At 42.2% G+C, this 19,429-nt stretch overlaps 1 protein-coding gene across 5 annotated transcripts in view; it reads right to left on the bottom strand.

Moving 5' to 3' along the window:
- Positions 1 to 751: 751 nt before the first annotated feature.
- Positions 752 to 19,429, bottom strand: part of ELMO1 (engulfment and cell motility 1) — a 311,400-nt gene continuing 292,722 nt past the window's right edge. For all 5 annotated transcript variants that reach the window (XM_055706867.1, XM_055706868.1, XM_055706866.1 and 2 more), the window contains 4 exons: positions 15,850 to 15,957; positions 12,177 to 12,259; positions 6,608 to 6,685; positions 752 to 2,081 (listed from right to left, as the gene is read on the bottom strand). In XM_055706867.1, the coding sequence (XP_055562842.1) occupies positions 1,881 to 2,081; positions 6,608 to 6,685; positions 12,177 to 12,259; positions 15,850 to 15,957 (470 nt within the window). In that variant the 3' untranslated portion in view covers positions 752 to 1,880. The remainder of the gene's footprint in view (positions 2,082 to 6,607; positions 6,686 to 12,176; positions 12,260 to 15,849; positions 15,958 to 19,429) is intronic.

Below are 19,429 nucleotides of genomic sequence, written 5' to 3' on the forward strand. Positions count from 1 at the left end.
TGAATCCATACATTCTCCTCATCCTTCTTCTGGCTGCACCTGCAGGACATGATTTCTCTTCTCACCTGGTGTGAGGTCCGTCAGGATGTTTGCCCCATTGCCGGCTGGCTGGAGCAAAGGTCACCTCAGCTGAGATCTTCTGCATCTGTCTAAACTGAACCACCCTCCAGGCTTCTCACTAGCACAAGGTCCGATAAAACCCCTTCACAGTCTTTGTCAGCCGATCTGAGTAGGAGAGGAACTGGGACAAACCAACATCTGTCTTCAGCATGTGCACAGTGGGAGGGAGGGAAAGGGCTGGTGGGTTCCTGTAGATCTAGACCCAGCACTTTTGGAGGAAGAGATATTGAACTTGGTGAAATACCTAGAAGAATATGAGGAGGGAGGGAATCGATCTTGCAAAGCCCAAATTTCCCCAGTACCCACCTGCTGCAGCCAAAAACATTCTCAATGGAGGAAACAAACACAGGAAGACATTTACTCCAACAAACACCGTAAAGGCAGCGGCCTTAAACTGACCATGAGCACATCAGCATGCTGTGATCCCAGATTTCACAAAGGGTCCTTCTCACAGGATAGCTCACATACCCACGGTAATGGAGACCGCTGGATATATCTTACCCTGGTCACCACAAACAAACAAACAAGCAAACAAGAAAAGTTCCACCTTTCCCTCTCCTCTTCCTACCAAACACTTCAGAATTGCTAGGAACCATAAAGAACAGAAGACAACTTCAGAAGAAAAACAAAGTTCCAAGAATCATCACAACTCAGATTTTTATTCAACAGTGAAGTTGAAGGGAAATATTTTTTCCCTTCAGGGCAAATGTTCCAAATGGAAATTAAGTAAAAATATTGTCCCCCAAAAGTACTCACAATGAAATTAGTTTTCATTAAATATATTTGTTTGGCAAAATAAAATAAAAAAAATCAGAACCCGTACAAAAAAAAAATCCCTTGCAAATTTCTAACACTGTAGCAATGACAACGTAAACCTGGATGCTTGGCAGTTGTAATTAATCTGTGGAAATTACTGTTGAACTTTGGACCAAGAAAATAAAAATCACTTCAAATAGCAACAAGCCAATTTTAGAGGCAACTGAGGTTTAGGGAACACTATAGGGATGGGACACACTAGTGGCTTCATACACAGTTTGTGCAAGTGATCTGCCAGTGTGGGGCTATTTAAAAGCTGGGAGGAAAAGAAGTTAAAAGCTGTTGCAGCATTGCAGCGTATGGTACAGCAAAAACCTGCAGACTTTCCATTCTGGGAGCCGATCAGTTGGGTGAAGGCTGGTGGCAAGAGTCGAGGTGACAGTGGAAAGAATAATGACAGTGACGAATGGTGCAAGCACTGGGAAGCAGTTAACGATTTTCATCATTGCATTGGATTCAGTTGTGAGCAGACTCTTGGGAGTGTCTAGGAAAATCTTCTGCTTACAGTAGCTGCTTCTGCTCCCTACCTCCCTCCTCCTTCCAGTTAAAGCCTCTGCCATGCCAAGTGGGTTTCACAGGCACGCAGTTTGATAACAATGTCCTTTAGTTAAGAATGTTTCTTCCAGTATTAAAAATGTAAAAAAAGTCCTTGGGAGGGTGCTTCTTAGTGGCAAGTCTTTGCCTTAAGCAAGGCCGATGGCCTGCAATTACAAGTTAATTAAAGCAATGTGGATTTGGATGAGCAATGGGGAAGATGGGAATGGGGAAGGAAGGGATGCAGGGAACAGAGAGGAATGCAAGTGTTTCTACACCCCTCCCCAAAGCCAAAATCCAAGGTGCACGAGTGGGTTTCTTTTTTTCCTCACACTCTTCTTTTTTTTTTTTTTTTAAATCTCTCTCCAGTTATAATATTTCCAGTTTTGAATCAAGTTTCAGTGGCAACCTCAGTTACAGTCATAAACAAAGTCATAGTTGCTGGGCTCCTTTGGGATTGGTGGGGGAGCATCTGGGATCTGTATGTTTTCCAAGTCAAGGAGGCGTAGCTTTATCTCCATGCTGAGCAGCGTGTCTAAGTCATTCCGTGTCAGATCACTCAACATATCCTTCCCAAGGAGGGCGTTCAGCCCATCGGTCCATACACAATACTGCACAGGGAAAAGATAAAAACTATTATTAATAGACATTCCATACACAAATTGCTTGTCTGGCTTGGTCCTCTACAGTTATTGCTCCCACAGCAACTTACAAAGAGACCTAAAATGAGGTTGATTCATTTTATTAGCTCATATCATGAAGAAGGCATGTTCCACTGAGCTGCTCACAAAATGGAAAAACAATGCCCTAAAAATGGGAAGAAATGACAGTATTTAGTTGCTATCTCCTTCAAACTTTCTGCTGAATACTCCTCAATAGTTATGGGAGAAAGAACAATACCTAACTTAAGACAAGGAACCTCTGAAGAGACCTCCTTGCCACCTCTCCTTCTCTTTCCCCAGTACTTACAGAAAAAGCCTGATTATCTTACACCAAGCTTTTAATTCCAAGACAGCTACGTTAGGTGAACTGAATCCCACCCCATATCCTTCTCGATTCTTTGTGTAAGAAATTCTGTACCGACCATCTAGTTTTATCATGGTTTGCTTTCCTATAGATTAAGTGGTATCAATTGACCTACACAAAGATAGGCTCCCACGTATCTATGCCTACTTTACCACTATTTTACACAAAATAACATATTGTGAAAACTGCAGAATCAGCCAATGCTGTGTCCTTCACAAAAATTAAATTCCAAGCTACCCTGGTGTAATTCTAAAGGCTGCAAATGCTGAACTGGCCTCTAAAACCTCTTCCTTACTGTTAGCTTTTTCCTAATAGGAGATCCCATCTTTCCCAACAGCTGACAGCTTGTGATTAACACGGGCTGAATAACCTTTTAAATCAGCAACAAACCCAACGGAGACTGGTGAGCTAGAGTCAACTTCTATCAAATAAGTCCCTTTCATTTATTACTACAAGCCATTTATTCAACTATGAACAGAAGTACTCAAATGCTATCATCCAAAAATAAAGATTTCAATCATGAACTTGTGTCCTAGTTTGCAGGAGAAAATTAAATCAGCCGTAAGTGCATTTTTATCTTACAAATACTTCTGCTAGATTTCATGCCAGAAAATGGATGTTAAATTTAGCTGACCATTTGCTACATGACACCGCCAAGTTTAAAGATAGCCATGGCTGACTTCATCCCACAGCAGAAATGAGGATTATTTTAAAGAAGAGAGAGAAACCCCCATCTCGGGGTACGTGTCTTCATCCAGAAAAAGGGTGTATTTTTAAAATAGGACTGTTAACACACTTCAACATCCAAAGTGAAATCAGACCCATTTAAGTCGGTAACAAAACAGTGGCAGAGCTAGGACTTCACCCAGGGTGTCGGTAAGCCAAGCAGCACCTTTAATACGAGGTCAGCTATACAGAAGAAACTTTAGGGTTTAGGCTGCCTTGCTAACGAGTACTAACTAAACAACTTAGCCTGCCTATTCCATGCCGCCAAAGCGTGCCACTGAAGACTCTTGAAGCATGTAATCTTTTGTGAAGTGTACACAGAACATCAGGAGAAGAAAGAAACTTTCCTAGAAATGTAATTATTTTTGAACAGATTAGAATTTTTTTTACGATCGGCTTGAAATCTTTCTTTGGGAGAGTATTCCCAGAAATCACTATGAGGAAAGCAAGAGAAAGGCAAAAAGGCTTTGCTCAGGTTACAGAAGCGCAGAGCATCCATTCAACAGATGCAGCCCCTGACGTAAATCATCCATCACCTGCTCAGTGAGTACGGCCAGCGCTTTCTCTGGGGAGGAATCCCAGCGAGCCAGAAAGCAGAACTGCAGTTCTGTTCTCTTCCAGATATAACTCATTCAGGGCCCACAGAAGCCAAATCCTGGCCACAATTCAGATGAGTGCAATGGCCTGGAAAAGGGGCTTCCTCTCTAATCTCTATATTGGCAAGTGCATCTAATTAAACTCCTGTACATTTCGAGCAGAGAGAAATCCTAATGAGATGGTGGAAAAACAGAGGCATTCATTCAGAAGTTTTTTTTCTTTTTAATATGCAAAACAGACTAAGAGCCACTGAAAAATTAATTTACCACCGATTCATTTTCATAAAACTCCAATGAAACCTAATTATAGCCTCCCTCATCTGTTTCTTTGTCAAAAATCAAGGATAAGATTAATCCACCTTTTTGCTATGTAGTTGAAACCAGCTATTAGTATTTAAATGCAAAACAAATACGATGGAGTGATCTCACAGTGCTGAATCCTCTGGCTAGCAGTAAGCTTCAACAGATGGCTAAGGGTATTGCCAAACTTAAGTACACAAGAATGAGGTCCAAATCTCAATGATATCGGTTCAGTAATGAGATTTTATTAAAGAAATACCTTGGGAGTCAAATCAGTAGAACCAGACAACCAGAAAGGCTGTGGAGGCTTCATCCATGGGGATGCAGCCCCGAGCAACCTGGTCTGAGCTCATCGCTGACCTGCTTTGAGCAGGAGGTCAGACTGGGGACACCTCCAAGGTCCCTTAAAACCTGAGTTATCCTATGATCTTAGTTCAATTTTTGGTTTTAGGACACACTCAATTCTCGCATTCCAACCTCATTCTACAATCACGAGGACGGTAGAAGTACTTAAAAAAAAACAACCCACCCTGTAAGTCTGACCTGAAATTGTCATGTACTAACATCACTCCTGGCGCTTCACAAAAAGCTTTCCAAATCTTGAGATGTCACCCACCGAATCTCCCAAGCTGACAATGCCGCTAAACTAGCGCTTCTACCAACAGGCAGCCCAGTTACTTTGATGAAGAGTCACGGGTTTCGTAACAAGCTACTGCCTTTCCTTCTGGCGCTTCCTCTGCACACTTGTACTTTTTCCCTTAATCAGAACTCACTCTTCTGCAGGCCATGGAAAAGTACAGGGGGAGTGAGATGCCCTTTTAAAAACGTTCATTTGGGAACTGTCAAGTAGCAGCAGAGACTCTTGCCTCCGGTCGTTTTTTTTAACATACTAATTTTGTTTCAAAGAAGCTGCACAAGATCAAAAAGAGGAATAAAGATAATAGGTGTGTTAACAATCACGAGCAATTGGGTTAAAGCATCTCACAACCCTACTGCCCGTCTGTGGGGTGCAGTAGCAGCTTTTGAACATTTAGGGCATTAAAATACGCTTGTAGCTGCTATAGGATACATTTGAGATACAAGTGGCTGAAAAATTCGTTGATTTTCATGACCATCTGCTCTTATGAGTTGAAAGAGTCTAGAATTCAGTTTCTGGAGAATTTTTATGAGAAAGCATCTAACATATGTTCAGTTCAGAGGATGAAGACAATCATGCTTTGCTTAGAGCTCCAGCTCTAACGGCACGTTATGCCTGGGATCCTATTGCAGCTTTCTCTTAGATGAAAACTGACCAGCAAATATTTCTCTGGAGTAAACATACCTGAAAGTGACACTCAAATATTAATCCACAGGAAAACCCTAATGAGCATAACCTTATTTCCTCTCCTTAAAATTAACATCTATTTGAAAATTTTACTCCAGAATTGCAAATGTTGAAGCTGCGTAACTAAATACACTTCACTTGTGAAGAAATTTCATGCACTCTTCTGTGTTCCATCATATTAACGCAGTGTCCTGAATGGAGATCAAATACGATACCACAAAACAAGTGTGCAAACGGAACACTAACTTTTGTTACTTTAGAAATGAGAAGGAAAAACGTTTTTTTTTTTAACCCCCTAAATATAGTGAATTCTGCTGGATCTTAACTTGGAAGTTCTTTGAGAGAAACACATCCAATGCTTCCACGTAATTAGGTAAATTAGTTCCACCACCTTCCAAAAGCCAATGACGTCCATTTCCTTGTGTTTTCAAGTAAGAGAAGGGAGCAGGAAAGGGGCTGTCATTCTGCCTTGCTATTGGTATTTACATCGTCTTTATGTAAGTGAGACCTGTTGCAAAACACTCCCCTGTGGAGACGCAACAGGGAGGACCTTCTACGATCGCCTGTCATGAATGGTCTTCAGCAATGTGAAACTAAGAATAAGGGGACATGCCATTCTGCAGAACACAAGTCTGTGGCTGAAACTGAGACCCAGTGATGGTGGCAGCGAGCTGAGGACAGCAGTGATTCTTTAAGAGCTTGGCTGTACAAATCATCAGCGTTGAACTAAAGTTCACTAAAATGGACACACAGCAAAATCCTCCAGAGCCTAGAGTAGAGCAGACCAACAGAAATCTTTATTACACCAGGAAATGGTAACATCTGTGGAACTCCAAGGTCTGCCCAAGTTCTCTTTCTCTTACTTATGGCTCATATTTTAGTAGGGCTTAGAAATACTGATCTTTAATTTGGAGCCCATCTGCTCGATGACATACGAATAAAAAACACGTTCCTTTTGTGGCTCAGGATATGCAAGAAAATTGCAAAAGGTCTTGCTCCCATACTAATCCCTCTGCTTCTAGCTTGCTGTGAGACATGACACAGACTTAGATGGACCTGTACTCTGTGCCAAGATGACCATTCTTACGTTCTTACAAAGCTCTCTGCTGCCATAGAGCAACTCAGAGGGCTTCAAAGAAGTTTCTGTACTCCAAACCTGACTTACCTCATGCTTGTCTGGAGCAATGAAATTCAACTGGCCACTTGAGTCATACAGTATAGAGAAAGCAAGCTCCAGCACCTCCTGGATCAATAGAAAGAAACACATATTAATGCTGCATGAGAGAGGCATTCATACATTCAGGTCCGTCTTTCTTTCCTACTGTTTATTCCCCAAAACAAGTGGAAGAACAGGTTATGGTACTCTCCTGCCTAGCCAAAGCTGCAGCAGAACCAGATCACTGCAACAGACTGGCACCGCAAGAACCCCACCACAGATGCTTCAGTCAACACAAACTCACCCCCCTGGATTACTTTAGCATTTGAGTTTGAAATTTGAGCTAGGCAACGGTGAGGACTGAAATCAATATAATACGTAACAGTGCACTTGCAACAAACTTTTCATGAAGACCCACTATTCTTCCAATTTGTAGAGATTAAACTTGCAAAGTTCTGCAAGGTTTGTTTCCCTGTGTCAAAAATCTTGCCAGGACAGTTAATCTCCTGGCATATACTCATGCTCTCTCACTGCTAGAAGTCTATTGAATTATTCATTCTCAAGAGATTTCTGTCATTTTGTTTCTACCTGAACCAGAATCAGCAGCCTCAGTCAAACTGAACTATCTGGGTTAGTTAAAGACCTAAATGAATCCTGGGGAAGGAAAGAACCCTAAGAACCCTCATCTTTTTTCTCCTCAGCATTGAAGCTGGAATTTCAAAGGTGCCCAAGTGAATTCATCAAGCACTGACCTTCCCTAAAGGTCACCTGGACCTGGGTTCTAGAGGCCTGGACAAAATAATGAACTTCCACTGGCCAGCAGTGAGCATGCAAAGATGTTGTGTTATGGTTACTGCACGCATCGCTACAAGTACCCTTACAAGGATTTCACAACCTGTAAGCTAGCTGATACGGAAAAAAAGGAAAATATATTATAACTGCAGAAAAAAAGACCTGGCTACAAAGGAGAGTGCTGACTCCTAACTGTGATCTGTATCATATGTCCTGATCTTTTTGCCTCTTGGCTTCCTGAGCCCCATAACACCGATTGCCTTTGCTGCTAACTCTCGGCTGACAACAGTCCTTACACTGCCAGCAGTGAGAGGAGCACGGCTTCTTAAATTTCCTACACTAAGTTTTAAAATAGAAGAATTGACTGCTGGGACTGCAGCACAGACATCGCTCTAGCTGTCTACCCCTGACTACCTGGTCTGAAACAGACATAGGTCTTTGGATTTCAGTAAGGGTTATTTAATTTTTGAACCTGTGTGATTAAGAACAGAGTCTGAATCATAAAACATGCAATCCTTAGGGATTATCTTGGATGATCAGAGATCAGGCTTCTCATGGGAAATGCCCTTAATCTCCTTGAATTTAGTTACCGGGTCCAACTTGCTGTATTGCCAGGCCACAGGAGACAAGTCTGCGTTAAATCCCCACGGAACCTGCAGATACTAGTAGCGCTGGTGCACTCAGCAAACCAATGGCTCACGGCTCACAGAAGAGCCTTTTTGTGTTTTAGGCATGTCTCTCAGCCACAACTTAAGAGTGATGTCCCTCGTTACAGAAACAAATTTACCTCTGCCCACACAAACCTAGCATTATCTTCGTACAGAGTGTTATAAATTACTGACAGAACATGCCAAGTCATGCAACTGAGGTGGTGAAAATAAAACCTATCACTGAAAAAACTGCTTGTATTGCTCTACTATGATGTTCCTGAATTTCACGAAGGTCAACAACAACCCGATAGGCCTGTCCCCTGTATAACTGTCCTTTGAGAAATTCCAAGGGACTGCATTTTTTTGTTCACCTCAAAGAGAGAAGAGAAAAACCCTGCCTGAAAGAGGAATATCGCAGGGAGCCATGGGTTTGGTCATTCCTGGTCAGGCCAAGAACGAGAAAGGGCTACACTTAGGGCACCAAGCTTCCCTTTATGGGGGAAAATGGGAGTTTAGCAGCCCTGGCTCCAGTTCAGTTTCTTTGCTGGCTGCTCTGGAGACTAAAGGCTTAGGAACTGCAGCTTCCAGGTGCCACATCTCTGTCACCTTACGCACAGCAAACTGTCAAGGAAAATGGAAGCGCAAGGAGCTGGAGTTGCCAACTGGCAGGCCCTCCACACTGATGGTGGTCTCCATGGTCGAGCTGGCTGACTTGTCAGGCACCCACACCCGGTTTTGTTACTTGCCCATCAATGCCAGGTGATTCTAAGGAACTGGCAATTCCTAAAGGAAAACTGGTCACTGTCTATCAGCCATCTGTGGTCTTCTCCTCCCTTGTCTGTCCTCAACCTTTCTCAAAGGCATTTTCCACTCCTGCCTTTTCCACCACTTTATCTTTCCTTTCTGTTTTTTTTCCCCCTCTCCCATTCCTCCAAACTTGCTCCTTCCTTTCTTTTGCTTTCCTCCTCCCCCACCTGAACCTGCTAAACTCACTCCCTTGACACTTCTAATGCTTTCCACCCTTGCATATGTTGGTAGATGCTTGTCAAAATGGTAACAGTACTGGGAACCATGTCATACCTCTCTTTTGTGCTTCACTGAAAATAGAGAAAAAAAAGATTCTGCCCCTGCTGGCTGGACACTTCCCACTCCTTGGTTACAACTCTGCAGGGAAAGCTTGTAGGAGGTGTGTAGGAGGTGTGTGGGGAAGCTTGGTCTCCCACACCCAGAGCTTCTCTCTCGTCCAGCCTCCACTGGCCCCTCGCATGGACCAGAGACAAGCAAATTGCGATGAACAGGCATTTTGGGTGCCTACAGCTGAGTGATCTCACGCAGTTACACTGACCTTACTACTCTCTGCCTACTCTGTCACCAACAGCCTCAAAACACCTGTGTCTTTGCTGAAGGCTGAGACCACAGCCATGTTAAGTTTGCTTGCCAGAGCCAGAAGATTCCCCCCCTCTCCCGATAACTATCTCTGTCTGCAGCAACAGAGAATTTGTTCAACCAACAGGAAGTCAAAAGGAGAAGAGAAGCTGCATTCAGTAGGGAACTGAGCAGAACCATTTCTGCTGACTCAAAAGGTACCAAGCCTGAAGCCTGACACATAAGCAAATAATGGGCGATAGGAGAACACTTAGAAATACATGGCAATTTTTTTTTTCCAAATTCTTCTTTCCTGCTTTGTTTTGAAGGCTGCAAAATCTAATATATTTCATTTCTTTGAAATTTATTAACATTACTCGAGAGTCAGAAATGAAGAATTTAAAATTAAACCTAATTTAAAACCACAAGCGAGATGAACAACAATGGATTCAAGTCTGGTCCTATCAAGTCATTCCAGCTTCATAGGCATGCAAATTCCAATTCAGTTTAACTCTTATTTATTTCTAAATGGTCCCGCTGGAAGAATAATGGCCATGTGCCGGCAAATGAAGAGACACTGAAGCCTTTATTATGGACCTTCTGCCAATTCCAGCTATGTTCATGGCAGTGGCATTCTGCCATTCAATTTTCTTTTCTGCCAATGAATAAACATCAAGGTGGTCATTATATACATACAAAGAAACACAAGATGAAAAGGCCTCTTAAAAAAATATCACCAATTGTGAAATTTCAAGTGAAAGAATTCATACACCACACTCAGCCCAGTTGCATTCTGTGTCTGACTTTTTTTTCTTTTTCCTTTTTAATTTTAATTTCATTGTCCACGTTAATTTGATACTCTGTAAACAATGATATGTTATTCCTATGATGTCAGTTAAGTAATTGCAATACTGTGCATGACAGTTTGATTGGGTTGACAACTAATTTCACAAATTCTGTGATTCCCAGGGGAAGAAACAAGAAATCGAAGAAGGAAAAAACCCCAATAATCAAAAACCCCACACCAGAAACAGTAAAAACTTCAAAATTAATATTGCCGGGGTCACAAAGGAAATGCTCCAGCCACAGATGCAGTCATGCTACCTATCAGCTCCTGAACTTCACATTCTCAGCCACAAGTTTTATGCCAGTCCGAAGCAATTTTACCTGAGGAAATGGGACGATGCTGACAGCTGAGGACAAACTGATCTACAGCATCGCTATTTAGCATTAAATACTATCTAGACATTACTGCTCCATAAAGATGACACATTTCCATCACTGCCACCCACTGCTTTCCGTCTTCCTATCTTTCCTTTTTGTGCGGACATATGAGTGTTAAGACAAGGATGTACTAAAAATACTTTATATGCATCATATAAATGCCCCAGCCAAATGCTGTTGATGTTCAACTGTAACACAAGGTAGGAGTTGTATGCAATCTATTGTGTGCGTGTGTGTGTTAGTGCCCTGATTCAGAAAAATCAACAAGGAAAAATACTCCTGGGATTTTTTTTTGCTTTGCTTGGCTTGACTTTTTCATTTCCAACCATGTAAAGCCAATGTGGAAAGGAGATGACTGTATCCTGACGGACTTAAAGCAACTCATGTATACGAGAGACAAATGCAAGCAATATGCATTTGCAAGAGGTGCTCTGTGTATTTGCACATAGTTGAGGAAAGAAAAGTTGCAGCTATGAAGATGCAACAGCTGTGTGATGTAGCTTTGTCAGTGCTTTTTCATTTTCTATGGTCCCCATCAGAAGTGTTTTTTCCAGTATTTATTTGAACGCTGATTTCTAAAGTGTTGAAGCAGGAACTCTTAACCTCACTATTTTGCCCATCAGAATCTCCGGTTGGGTCCAAAATTTCTCAGTTTCATGTAACTGAAAATTCTGATATGGTTCCCAGACCTCAGGGTGTGTGGTTCTAGATCTGACTGAACATCACAAGAGTCTCGCTCTTTCTTGTACGGTCAGACAACACAACCTGATAGAGGACTTATGAACATACCTCATACGACATGGTATGAAGACCATCACCGCTAAAGATGCCAAACGTAGCTAGTAACTTGATTTCTTCTTGCCGTGGTGGCAATTCTGACTAACAAAAATTCTGCAAGATTCTGCCACTGTACAGTTTTAGCCCTGCTATCAGTTTACAGTTCTTGATCTGAAACTCTGAAAGGTAGCATAAATCTAATTTAAGCTGCCCATTGTCTCCTACACATTTTTTCCCCAAATGCACTGCTGAATGCACCCTTATACACCTCATTAATTGCCCAGCATTTACCTTACATCCTTTTGTTGGCAGTTGTTTTTCTACCTGACTGGACCTGAAGCTGGACATTAACTGCAGTTTATAGCACATACCAGTGTTCGCTGAATGTGAGCTCGTCAGAGAATACAGCTGGAACAAACTAGTTATTTATCAGAGACTATGTAAGAATAGGTACCAACAGTCATTGCTAGCCTGCTCTGCAGCAGCAGACAAAACTGCTTTGCTTTAGAGGTAAAAGACATCACTACTAAAGGCTATCCTAATGTGCGCTGGGCATGTCACAATGCACATCTGCCATGAAGTCCGAGTAAAGGAGGGCAGCCTGTCCCAATAATTCAACTCAACTGGTCTGAGGTGAAAGCAAAGTGCGTGTGCATACACAGAAAGGTGGCAGGCTGGAATGAAAAATATCTGTATTACTTCAGGGAAGGTCGAATTGACAAGCTTTGTATTCTGCAGGATGTGTGTTCATAACAATTTGAGAACCATACCTTGTTTTGTTTAAGAGCTCCTTTCTCCTTCATGTGAGGGCAGTCTTTCCCAGTCACAACAGCTTTTATATCTGCCACTGGCACTGCATTCAAAAGAAACAAATGCAAAACCCAGAACATTAGTTATAACCACGGTGTGCAAAAGCTACAGAGTCTAAAAAGTGGCCAGAGTGATGTGTTAAAATTACCACCTCCTTTGCCATTTCCAGCCTGTTGTAAGAAAGAAAACTGGAAGAGAACAACTAAAATAGGAATCTGAGTCTTGACAAAATTTCAGGCATCTGTATAAAAATCTGAGTATGCTTTTTCTTGCCTGTTGAGACTACTTTGTAAGCATGTTTCATACAGACGTGTGTACCTATGTCTGGACAGCTTTTATGCATACTTATGTATCTAGAAAATGTATACTGTTTTCTGCCTTACTGATGTAATAAGCCTGCCCTGTGCCGCTCTTTGCTAGGCCTCCAGGTGAAGACTCTGCTGAAGAGAGGATGCTGGGCAAGTTGGACCATACCTCACTTGATGCTGTTGTCCTTCTGTTAATACCTGTACGAATTTTTCAAATAGTTTTTATTTCACTCCCATCAGCATTACAGTTGCTTTCTGATTATTAACAGGAGTAAGGACTACTGAGGCTTACAATGAATGACCCATTCTAATTGCTTTAAAATATGAAATGATCAGAAATCACTGGGGAAAAAAAAGGTAAGAAAATATATTGGAAACTGCTGCCACTCAGACTGACAGAGTGAGGTCACTAAAACATAAAGATAAATTTCTCTGAGTTTCAAGTAGAAGTCAATTTTTCAACAGTAATTACACTATGGAGAATCTCTATGCTCCACAAGACGATATGGTCAGTGACAGTTTCTACAATCTATAAATGATCCATTATCCCTGTGGCTGTGGAAAAGCATCATAGATACAGAACAGCATAATAATATGAAAATCTGTTACTGCCCAGTTCTTTACAACCTCTAATAGAAATACTGGAGAGGAGAAATGCATTTCCTCTTCTACTGGGTACAGCAACACTGTGTATTTTATTACAGATTACCTCAGCGCTATGGTCAAATAGATACTATGGGATATAACAGACACTTTAAAACGGACTTTCTTGGCATGAAAAATGAAAGCAACAGAAGTTATTTGGCCCTTTGCTACTCAGCCTCTCCTGCCTTTAATCTCAGCACTTCGCGCTGTGGCCCTACTGACTTTTTGTGTCTCTGACACTACCCTACAAGTCAAGAAGAGATGTTGTTTTTGAGAGGCAAGAGCAAGTAGGACAAACTGGGAAGTAAAGGAGATATCTGACTGCAATGATGGTAAAAGGTCTTCTTACAGAGACAGAGTTCCTGCCATGCACTGAAGGTGCCCAGAAAAACAGTTTCTCATTTGCATACAGTAGGTTCTTCTCAAATTAGATCTCTCAACCAAGGCAGCTTTTCTCCAGGTTTCATACATTTGATCTGTGATCAGGAATACAGTTACCGTGGGAGATCACAGACCGATGTGACACCCTGCTCTTTATTTATCTGGAACTTGGCTTATTCCTTGCTTTGGAAAAACAGAAACAAAGACTTCAGATGGTATCAGAAGCTGACTACAAGGTGCTGGGGGGTGTGAGCACAGATGTGATATGCTGACAACAGATAAAGCCCTGAGAAAGGGGGCAGCTGCTTTCTGTCCCAGCTGGAGTCTACACAGCTTGTTAACTCTGCCAGCCTGAAGAGAGGGGTGACATTCACAGAAGCGAAAAGGTTAAAAAGCCCCACGTTTATTTCTGGAGATAGATACTAGCTATTCAAGCTTGGCACAGAGTACACAAAATGCCCCGTGCTGCTTTTCTTGGTCCTTCTTACCCTTCTAAACCACCTATTTGCCTTCATCTGTTGACCTGCTCCCATGTGCTGAAAATCTGGTCATCACGTTCAGACCTTAATAGTTCAGAATTCTATGAAAGTCTATCCAAAGAGCACCAGAACATTTCTGGAACATGTTCTGTAAAATTCCCAAGCTAGTTTGGCCTGACATGTTTCAAACAATAGTGCCACTTGATAATCTTGTGTCTTGCAATATTCTCAATTAATTAATTAAACTCTAATGTGGATGGCACTGTGGTAACATCTCCTAACTTTCATAGCCTGGAAGCCTGAGATAGTGATGAAATAACCATGTCTTTCCCAAACTGCATCAGTATCTGTTCTGCCAGCAGGCATGCACAGGGAACATGTGGGTCTGGTCCAGCGGTTTATAAAGCAGGAGCCTTCTGTCCCCATGGGATACTGACCTTCCTGACCTCAAGAGCTTAAGGAAAATGCAAATGCAAGAGGAAGCAGTCAGGGTCGGGGGTTTGAGCATGGAAGCGTGCCCAAAGCAAACAAATCTGTGAACTGCTGGTCTCCTGACTGTGCCTGCAGTTCTAGAGTGACCTTCATTCTTCTTCTGTCGTTCTGATGCTACTGTAACATTCAAGGGCTATTTCTCTAAGCTTTGTCCAGAAAAACAGCTTCCCCCAGTGCCAATGCAGCAATGTGAGCCCCTGTCCTACATTCTGCCAAGACTGCGGTAAGAGCATGAAACATCCTTGAGGCAATCTGTAAGGCAATGAAAACAAGGGAATGTGACTGCAAACTGCCAGGGCTTCAGCATCAGACAGGCTGCGTCTGGGAGCACTTTGAAATTTTAAAAGGTGCTGCCTGGGGACAGGTTGAGGGAGCAGAAAACAGAAACAATTCTTTGTCTTACTAATACATAAAAAAGTTTAAATCACCGATTTTCTCTTTTCTCAATTTTCAGGCTGGTAAAATTTCCAACTTCTGAAAAATTAGTCTTTCTGCTATTCCATGAAAGAAGTGGAGCTATGAACTGAAATACTTGTACAAGCATGTCTAATCTGATAATGCCAAGAATGGCATTTATTACTAATGGAGATTCAGAAAAGAACAAAAGAAATTATTCCTTATTCAGTGCTTGATTTCTTGAAGTCACTTTCAGGTGACAGAACTACACTGGTCATTATTGTCATTATGATAAAAAAACCCCAAACTTTCCCAGGACTGCAAGTTAAACCTCTACAACTCATGCTGAAGAACAAAGGAGAAATTATCACAAGAGTCTTATTTTTCTGAAGGGCTCCAAAATTACTTTTATCCATAAAAAAAATCCTGATAAATCCCCCAGCAGGAGTTGTCACAGAGGCACGTCCTCTCCCAGCTGGGTACACAGTAATGGTGACATCCTCTCAGTACTGTTCATAGCAATGTGTCACCTCTAAGTCCACTCCCTACAGCCTTCTCCTCCAGTCACTAGACTGCCACAGAAGAAACATCTGTCTCCACGGACAGGAGGTTCTTCTGAATGTGCCTAAGTATTTTTATTTGACATCTGCAATTAGATGAGCAACAAAAATAAACTGTGTTCCTCTCCATGAAAGGCATGACATTTCCAAGCTGAATGAAATTATCAACTCATTGGAAAGCTGAGCTCAGTCCTCACACACTTGCCAAAACCAGGAGAGCAGTGTTTGAATGCAGGAGGAAAAATGTCTTCTGCTCCCTATCTCCATAAACAGAGTTGTTAATGTCCCATGTTAAGACAAATCTACTACAAGTTCTAAAAAGGAGCTAGCATAGAAGAAGAAAAAGTAGCGCAATCTTTGTGCATGACTTACATTTATCTTGCAAGGAATCATGGGGGACTTCTCCCTGGGGACTTTCTTCCAAGTCTCCGTAGTGCAAGACCTTGTGATTAGGTGAAAGTCGACAATACCAGAATTTGTCTGTTAAAAATAAATGCATTAAACAAGGTCACTAACATGTCTTCATCAGCACTATCAATAGCACAGGAGAAAGCTTACTCGAACAAGGCACTATAGGGAAGGACTCTCTTTTTTTCTCTCAGGAGGAGGAATGTGTGGGGTGCATGCAAAGTAGGGCAGAGACTTTGCTCAGTAATTTTACTTGATTAAATGAAACTGGCATTAATCTACTATTTTTTTTTATTGACTTCATCACTGGCTCCAAAAATAAATACTAGCAAGAAACAATTGACTTAGTTTTACACAGTATTTTATACCCTCACGGGCAGAAGACTGGCAAAGTAACCACTGCTTTGAGTGGATAACTTTGATGTACCCATAAAAGGTTCATTTTTAGCACGCACTGTGTGAAAATTAAGCCCTGCCAGCTGTCTTGTGTGGGACACCCAAAACCTGATATATTTGAAATATCCCATACTTTAAAAAAATCATGAGTCATGCCTTTTTATAGACATGGGAGAACACCTCCATATTTATGGAGGGACTGGACATAACAAACAAGCAAAGATTTTAAAACCAGACATTGACTCCCTTGTCCTGTAGATAACTCAGTGCTTTGAATGGTCACACCCCATGCAACCACACTCCACTTTGCGTTTTAGTCCTTCCTAGGAGATGTATACTTACATCTCCTGCCAACTGCACCTCTGCAGCATATAATGCCCCTTAATATTTGATAAAATCTGCTCCTGTGAAGAACATCACCTTTGCAGAGCTGGGCCACCATGGTGCCTAGCGTGCAAGGGCGGTGCTTGCCAATTCCCTTTCTGAAATGGCAAGAGCGAAGTTACCCGGCCTTGTCAAAGAACATTCTATTTAATGAATAGATTACATAATGTTAAGCTGTCAAAAATACAATCTTGTTACATTCAAGCTATAAATCTCCACAAGCTCAGAGCAGGGCTAGATGTTAAAATGCAATTTGGGCTGGGGGCAGAGGGCTTCTCGGGCTCTGTGCTGCTCCTGTTGCTGGCAGTGCTGATGCTGGCTGTGACAAGCAGCACTAGAGGGGATAACCTAGGGGAAACGTTTGCATTGACACAGCCCCATGGTGCTGCAGTTGCCGGGAGCGAACGGAGCCACAGTTTGGATAAAATGTTGAAGGAGCTGTAGAACCACCAGAGCCAGCATACGTGAGCTCATTTGGGGTGTTAGCAAAGGAAGGACTTCTTGGCTCTGGCTTCACGGACCCAACTTCTTTCTAAAAGACACTCTCCGGTCCCTTGGCCAGCCATTTAAAGTACAATGCAATAAAACACAGAGAAAGGCAACTCAACTTTGAATGGTAAAAGTGGGCTTCTGCATGCCATTTTAAATTTCTTTGTCACGGCGGGTAAAAGTATTTGGGGAAAAAACCCTACACACTTCAAACCACTTTCTGATTGTGCAGACCCTTCTAGAGCATGGTTTCAGCAGACCTCACAAATGGCTGGCAAAGGCTCAAAACGACAACGGGAGAGGTTCTGGTTATCTACTCCCCAAGCACGCACAGTACAGAATGATTTACGGTAAAGCACCTGAGATTATGGTTTTGTGACGCATATGAGAAGAGCTGCTGAAATACAAGCATCCTTGGACTGTAAGCAGTACATACAGCGTTGCACGATATGGGGTAAAGAGTAAAACCCCACTTGCAAAGCTTTCATAGGGATTTGAAACTAGAGCAAGCAGGAGCTGGCATTCAGTAGACTCTCACCTGCAGAGCTCACACACAAAATCAACTCACTGCACAGTTCGTGTGGCTCAGAAGGATATGTGTGAAAGTTTTCTAGATCCGTACCTTTTACAGAAACTCTATCAGAACCATATCAAAACCCAATGCTTAAAAAATATACCCCACTGAACCTGACGGTAGACCATCATGCCCCTAGCCTACCTAAAGAAAAGCCTCTAGGAACTGTAGCAGGAGGCTTTCATGCCCAGCTTTAGCTACAACCTCATTGTTTATCAGGCTGTACAAAGGAATACACCTTTCCAATTCTAAGATTAATACAATATTTTTTTCCTGATAAAAGTCAACATGGCCTCACTACCTTCTCAGTGACCTGGCCAGGAAGATGGTGTAACTGAAAAACACAAAAATCCTATGAATTCCTTTCAGTTTAGCACAAATGGCACTGGCGTCATTAGCAAGGGTTTGAAAAAGTTTGGCTCTTTAATGTCCTACAGATGACAGTGTTCTGGGAACCTTGGCCCTGTTTCAACGCCCTGCTCCAATAATAGAGAGGAAAATCCCCTCAGTGAAAATGTCTTCATTTTTAGGAAGGGGTGATTTTATGGGAAGAAACCCTAGCTCTGAAGGCTTGTGGAGCCTTTTACAGTAATTCCCCATAACCCACGGTTAATTAAAAACTAATAGCCACAGACTGTAGCTTGAAGCATGTCTGGCGTGATTCTCCTGTGGGCTCACTAATAACTGCCATTGTGCCACAGCCTTGCCGTCAAGGGGAGAAACCCTTAAATGAAACCTACAAATGGAACTAATGAGGTTCCTTCAGCCGCAGCCGCTAAATGACTGCACCAGCCAGGCTGCGGAGGGCGATCAGCACATTAGTGATGGGAAGTAAGCCCTGGTTCTACAAGCACATCAGCCTTGCCATCTGGGGTGGGTTTTTTCAGCTGTACATATTGTTATGAATAGTTTATCAGACAATAACCCACTTCTATGAGATCTCAGTCTCTTGGAGGGGAACAGTTTTAAAGAAGATGCATGCTATTTTACTGTAGTGCAGGTACTGAACACAACTTCACTGGAAAAGTAGTATATAAATAATCCTGCAGTCAAAGTAAAAATTATATTGAATTGCTTCCACTGACAAAAAGGGTGCAGAAATCCTAATTACAGAACAGCACATGGGAAGTGGCCAACATTCTTTCAGGTCTAAATTGATAAACAAAAAACCCCAAACCCTAAACAAAACAGAGAGCAGCAGCAGCAGCTCTTTTCTACCATGACTAGAAAGTGGTGTTTCTAAAACAAAGAAAAACTACTACCCAACCCTCCAGAGCTCTTAAACCCAAGGCTGCAGAGTTGAAGTGCCACAAGAGGCTTTGAAGACAGGACCAGCATTTCTCAACAGACCCTGTACTCCACAGCTGGCAGATCCGTGTGTATGCACACAGCTGGAGTGGGGCAACCGTCTGTTCAGGAAGGAGTGGAGTTTGTTTTGGTTTTAGGCCAGTCTTACGAATTTGCCCTATAGCCTAAGCCCCTTCTATGAGCTACAACTCTTATTCTGTACCCAGTGTTATTCCACCTGCCTCTGTAAAACTCCCCAGAGCAAGCAACTGTAGGGAGGGCAGTCGCTAACCAGAGTCTTTAGAGATGATGGGGGTCTGTGAGTTCATTGCAATTTTCGGACACTACATCATTTGCTCTTTCCTGTGAGTCTTTATGTCTTTTAGCTCACTGACCACCGATGCAATCAAATTA

This window comes from Falco cherrug, chromosome 4 (assembly GCF_023634085.1).
Source record: "Falco cherrug isolate bFalChe1 chromosome 4, bFalChe1.pri, whole genome shotgun sequence".
NCBI lineage: Eukaryota > Metazoa > Chordata > Aves > Falconiformes > Falconidae > Falco > Falco cherrug.